The 6,286-nt window shown below is 37.6% G+C and overlaps 1 protein-coding gene across 1 annotated transcript in view; it reads right to left on the reverse strand.

The window, feature by feature from the left end:
• The window catches only part of vcanb (versican b), a 30,942-nt gene extending 26,120 nt beyond the window's left edge, over positions 1-4,822 (reverse strand). Inside the window, exons 1-3 of the mRNA XM_084401147.1 lie at positions 4,521-4,822; positions 3,549-3,619; positions 1,914-2,324 (exon numbers count right to left, since the gene is read on the reverse strand). Coding sequence (XP_084257273.1) covers positions 1,914-2,324; positions 3,549-3,612 — 475 coding nt within the window. The 5' untranslated portion in view covers positions 3,613-3,619; positions 4,521-4,822. The remainder of the gene's footprint in view (positions 1-1,913; positions 2,325-3,548; positions 3,620-4,520) is intronic.
• Positions 4,823-6,286: the final 1,464 nt, after the last annotated feature.

A 6,286-nucleotide genomic window follows, 5' to 3' on the forward strand; every position in this document is an offset into this window, starting at 1 on the left:
TTCCTTGCGTTGGTTAAAACACAAATCGTTCACCCTTCATTTATATTATTTAGAAACACAATAGGGCCTTGTCAAGATTCGAGGTAAAACCAGACTCTGAAAGTGATTTTTCCAGACTCTAAAGCAAAATAATCGTTCCGCCCTTGTCTCCTGACAGGAACGCTGTTCCATTTTGGCTTTCGATGAATAATTACATCATCACATGTGCTTACAAGAGTAAAAAAGCGCAGCACATCTGAGAGCCATTGCTGAACGGGTTTGCCAATGGAAACCGCGCAAGATGGAGGAAGCTAAAGAAACACCATTTTTGCTGAAAGTGATTTTTAACGAAATCGTTCCTCTGTGTCGATATCGTTATAGTTGTGGTGTGGACTCAGAACCCGGAAGTCTAATTTGCCGTTTGGTTCCTTCGAGAATTTCCTATGGGGTTTTATAATGGAGTTTTGCAATTTTTCAATTTATGTGTAAAACAAAGTCTGTGGTAAACATACCTTGACGATAGTTTGACGTTTTGTTCTACAACGTGAATTACACACACCCATAGCGAATACTCAATTTTTTGAAGCGGTTGCGTTCATTTTGAAAATGTATGTTTTTAACTCTTTCCCCGCCATTGACGGAATCTTCCGGCCTCCGTGTTTTCACTGTTATGCGGTTTGTGGCGCTATAAAAGATCTTCTGAAAGAGTAAACACAGGCGAAAAAGAAGCAGAAACAATCGATATCATATGCAAGCATATGCAAATGTAAAATAACGCGATCATTAACATTAAACAGCATATAAATCAATACTGCCTAATGTTACTGGATGAAATGTCGACCCAGGACGAGCTGTAGAACTGTGAAGCTTCGGGGGTGTTGATGGACTCGATTTACTCAATCTATGTTTTGATCATCGTTGAATCCCATCCAGACGTACGTACGGACAAAAACTTGATTTTCTCAGCTTTTTGCTTTTTTAATGAAACTTAAGCACATTCAAGTGTTGATAAAAAAAAAGAATGCATTAAGCTAGAAAAAAAACGTTTTGCTGTTGTTGATTAATAGCAGAGGCTCTGTTCTTTCTTTTGATATATTGCATGTTCATATTGTGAAGATAATCAAAAATGCTGGCGCGGGCTGGCGTGGAAAGAGTTAAAGCTACACTGTGTAATTTTTTTAAGTTGATTCTTAGCAAAAAACACTTTGTTCTTTCAAAATGATATGTGCTCCTTAACATGTAGTTACTTCTACCAACTAATCAAGTATTCTCGTAAGCGTAGAATCTGCCATTTAGAATACATACGAGCGAGTTGCTCGAATGGCGGCAGCCATGTTGCGCCTCCATCTTGAAAATACATGTGCCAAAGAGGGACATACCTGGAAATTCAAGCTTCGCCTTTCGTGTTTTTAAACTCAGTGGCACCGTGAGGAATGCGAGAGGGAGATTACTCGCGACTGCCGGCAGATTTGAAATAATACGGCCACCGTAGGAGTTAAAACGCCCTCGGAATGGGAGGGGCTAGAAAGTAATATTCAGTTGGTAGTCATAAACAATTTCACCGCTAGACGGGAGAAAATCCTACACAGTGTAGCTTTAATAAGTAAGTATATAAGACAGTTTGGGGTGTGAGTGTGTTATGTTTTGCGCTATGTAACTCAAGTTATGTTTACCACAGGCTTTATTTCCCACAAATTGAAAAATAGGAAATTCTTGAAGGAACACGCGACGAATTAGACTTCCGGGCTCTGACGTCATTCCTGCACCACTCAATTTACAACGATTTCTAGAACTATATCTTTATCATTATCGTCTTTGGTGTGAACGGGTCTTGGTGACGTCAAACGAAAAAAGGAAGTCATTAGCAATTATACGATTGAAATTTGACCAGGAACATGCATTACTTTCAAAATTAGCATATAGGAATCACTGACCAGTGACGTCCAGGGAGACTGTATCTTGAGTGTCTTCAATGCCGTGCATCACCTCACAGCGGTAGACGCCCGCATCACTGGCCCTGAGCCTCGTCACGGTCAGAGACGCGTTGCCCTGCTTTTCGGGGAGGCTGGGCACAGACACCCTGTCTTTAAACCCCTGGCCGATCTTGATGAACCCGTTCTGGGCCACCATCACTATCCTCTCCTCATCGCCCTCGAGTTTAGTCCACTTGATGCGCAGATGGTCCGGGTTGACGCTGGAGACCGGGGCCGCAGCAGCAGCGGTGGGTGTGCTGGAGGTGCCAGTCGGGGGGGGGAGGATGGAGAAATGGCAGGGCAAGACCACCTGCTCCGCCAGAGACCCTCGGACCGGAGGACTCCTCTCCACCTTCATCCTACGGGCCGAGTCTGGGAAACAAGAAGCAGATGGAGGAGAGGAACCCAGGAGCAGACACATCATAGCATCTTCTAGAAGCTTTTACTAACACACACTTTGACACCAAACTCAAACATTCTGTTTCCAGATAGACTCGATATTTTCACATTAATCATGGGATTAAAAGAAGCATTCGAGTCATTAATCAATGGAATGGTTTCATAAACCAAAAATGCTGTTGTTCATCTTTCATAGCATCATATAGCAGACCAGGGTTATCAACTGAAATAAAAATATAAAAACCCATTTTTCAGTTTTGTTTAGTTTAAGTTGAAATAATATTGTAAATGAAACTAAATAAACTAAAGCTTTATGAAAACTATATAGACATATTGCCTATAATATAATAAATATATAATAAAATAAAATCTAATTCAAAATATTAACAAAAATAATAATAGAGTATCAATCATACTACAATAACACTGCAGCAGACAGGAAGTAGTCGTTTAACACACAGGAAGTGTTGAGAAATGTAAAATATGTTTACAATGATTTCTAGGGATGCATGATACATCATCATAACTGTCACTAGCCAATATTTCAGATTTTTAGTAGGCTATATCCCATTGGTTAATTTCTCCTAATTTTAATTTAAGTGTCCTTTATTGTCATCTAACACTCACTTAACATCAATCTTTAAAAACGATAATATTTTAATAGCACTAACTAAGTATAATCTTTAACAAATCTCTAAATTAATATTTCTTTATTATATATTATAATTATATTAATATAAGTGAATATTTGATTAAAATATGTATTATTAGAATATGAAAAATATTTATATTATTTATTAAATATATAATATACTTATTATAATTAAATATGAATATACATATTAATAATTAAATGTAAATATAATTATTATTATAAATAAAATAAATATTTTATTTAAAATAATTTAATTTTAATAATTTAATAAATTAGTTTTATTTGAAAGATTAAAAAGTTGTTGTTGTTTTTATACAAACTAGCATCAATTTTTTATATTTCCCATTTATTGATATCAGCCATTACATTAAAATGATTATTGGCTAATCAGTAATGTCACAAATTTTAATATTAGTGCATCATTTATCTATTTTAAAGGTTTGGAGAGTCGAAGTGAATGTAAAAAGGAAACATTTATAATAATGTGGAAGAAGTAAAAATGCCACACACACACACACACACACACACACTCATAAACTCACCATCGTGGGTTACAGCGCTGCAGGCACAGACCAACCAGAGGATGTGCTTAACGTCCAATAACATCTCAAATCTGGAAATAAAGCAAGCTTTTCATTTCGTAAAAGTCATTCTACTTTTGTATTTGCAGCAACAGATTAGCTACTTCTAACGTGGGCTGATTGTCAGACTGTTTCTGTTTCATGTCTGTCTATGTCTTTGTTCCAGGTCCAATAGGTCTTTAAACACCCACTCTCTGTTTGCTTTCTTGTCTCATTTATCAATTCAATAAATAGCTTTGCAGTCAAACAAAGAACGAGTTTATGAAAGCATCATTCATAGTTAGCGGTTAAAAAGCTTGTAGGCATATGTTCCATCTTAATTGTCCTACTTCACCTCAGAAATATACGGATCATCCTGTGACAGCTGTGGTGTCCAAAACCCATGACAGTCAAACTGTCTCACACACGCCCTATATAGTAGACACTCAAACACTAGAGAGCGACATATAAAGCATCTTTACGCAGCGCTCTCTAACAATTAACATCGCCGTGGAAATCTGAGCGCGCGCTAAATCTAAAGCCAATCTATGCGTAATGAAGACAGATCAATTAAAATCAGACCAAATCAAACCCAAAAGCTTATCTGAAAGCAATCCAAAGCTTATCTAAACCCCAGCACCGCTGATATCACACTCAGCTATCCACATTAAAGCAGAACAGGCATTAAAATGATAATGATGAGATAATGATAAGTGGACCTCCACTGAGATGATGCCAAGCGCGAACAAAGCTTCAGGGTGACAGACAGTCAACTGAGAAACAAAGAGATGCACTGAGGCAAATGTGCTCTAATAGCAGAGCAGAGGAGAACATGGTCAAATTAAAATGCGATTGAACTGACATTTAACTAAAGCAATTAGGCTACTTGTTAATGTGCAGTAATATTCATCAAGTATCAAGATTGTTAATAATAGTAATAATAACAATACTTACTTATTTTACCAAGTAGACAATATTGACTAGCTATTCCTGATTCTCCAAATGCAGTCCAAATGTATCTGATGCTCCACCACCGAGCCGCAGAAGTCAGTGCTCTTTCTTCCCCTGATGCCCACGAAAAGACTGGAGACATGAGCCGGCAGCAAGTTCAAATTCCATGTCCACCCATGATTTCGTCAGTTTCCAGAGGAGGGGCAGAGAGTGCCCACCCAAAACGAATCTGATCCATCCTGCTGACTGAAGAGGAACAGAGATGTTCTGCGCTCTTAATCTTAGTGCAAACTGGATTTTGAATCACCGATTAAGCTACCGGTAGTCTGAACATATTACTTGGGACATAAATAAGATATTGTTTCTCTTCTCTTTAATTGCATTGCGCACAATCTTGGAGCTGCACAGAAAACTTCCGCGCAAAGTCCAAAGCATGTCTATCTGCTCGTAAAGTGCCTGTAACAGCTAAGATAGTGACAGTCTTCGCAAATTAAATCAACATTCATTCTACAGATTATATGCACAGAACACAAGCACTGCTCCGGAGTCGCGCGTAAAAGCGCATCTGCAGGTCTGACAGGGCACTGATAATCAGACATGCTGAAGGTGCTGATGGAGTAACTGGGTTATTAAGGGGTGTGAAAGTGGCCAAATTGCTCTTGTGAGCTGATGTGAACTGCTCTACTCCGCTTCTAAGAGCTTGCCTGAGCTTTCCACACGGGGGAGAGAAGATACCGTTACCTCTGCTACAAATAACCCGCACCATTCATTAGATTAAGCGATTGCAGGATTATTGGTAAAAGTCCATATAGCATATAGTTTGGGGTCGGTAGGATTTGATCACCAAGGCTGCATTAATTTGATCAAAAATAGTAAAAAAAAAAATAACATTGTGACATATAACCGTTTTATGTTATAAAAAAAAATTAAAAAATTTGACGCTGAATTTTCAGCATTATTACTCCAGTCTTCAGTGTCACATGATCCTTCAGAAATCATTCTAATGTGCTGATTTGCTGCTCAAGAAACATTTCTTATTATAATGAGTGTTGAAAATAATTGTGCTGCTTAATATTTTTGTGTACACCATGAAACTTTTTTTCAGGATACAAAGTTCAAAAGAACAGAATTTATTTGAAATGGAATTCATTTGTAAAAACAAAACGTCATTACTGACAATTTCAAAAAATCTAACTGGCCTTTAAACAAGTAGTGTATATGTAAGGAGTTACTGTACACAGTTTATCCAATATATGCTCTATTCCCTTTTACTATAAGGGAAATTGTATGATCATATGTTTTATCCATTGTTAATCAAATTTGAGGTTTACTACACAAACTACACATAGACCTATAATAATAAAAGACTGTCAAATTTTCTAGAGAACATGATTGGTGCTTACCTGTCTTGATGATAGGGTGTTGTCAGTGGTTTCCATTCTGAATCATAGACAGAATACACATAGATGCCTCATTAGCGGCTGTTCTATGGGATGGCCCGTGCACATTCGAGAGCAAGTTGCCTGAGTGTCTGCAACCGTAGTTAGACGTATGATTATCTACAGTATATCTGTAATATACTTCAGCAGATGATTTTGCTACACAAGACGACATACATTTTTTTACCAAAGTATAAAATCCTGTAATACACAAACCGACACTTTCTCACCAGTGACAGGTTATCCCATTTCTTCTGGAATTTAAATCTCGGCGGTTTCACAACCAGAAGCTGCGCAATGTTGTGGCTTCATTGATTCTTATTGTGAGTG

The sequence above is a fragment of the Rutilus rutilus genome (genome assembly GCF_951802725.1).
Source record: "Rutilus rutilus genome assembly, chromosome: 25".
NCBI lineage: Eukaryota > Metazoa > Chordata > Actinopteri > Cypriniformes > Leuciscidae > Rutilus > Rutilus rutilus.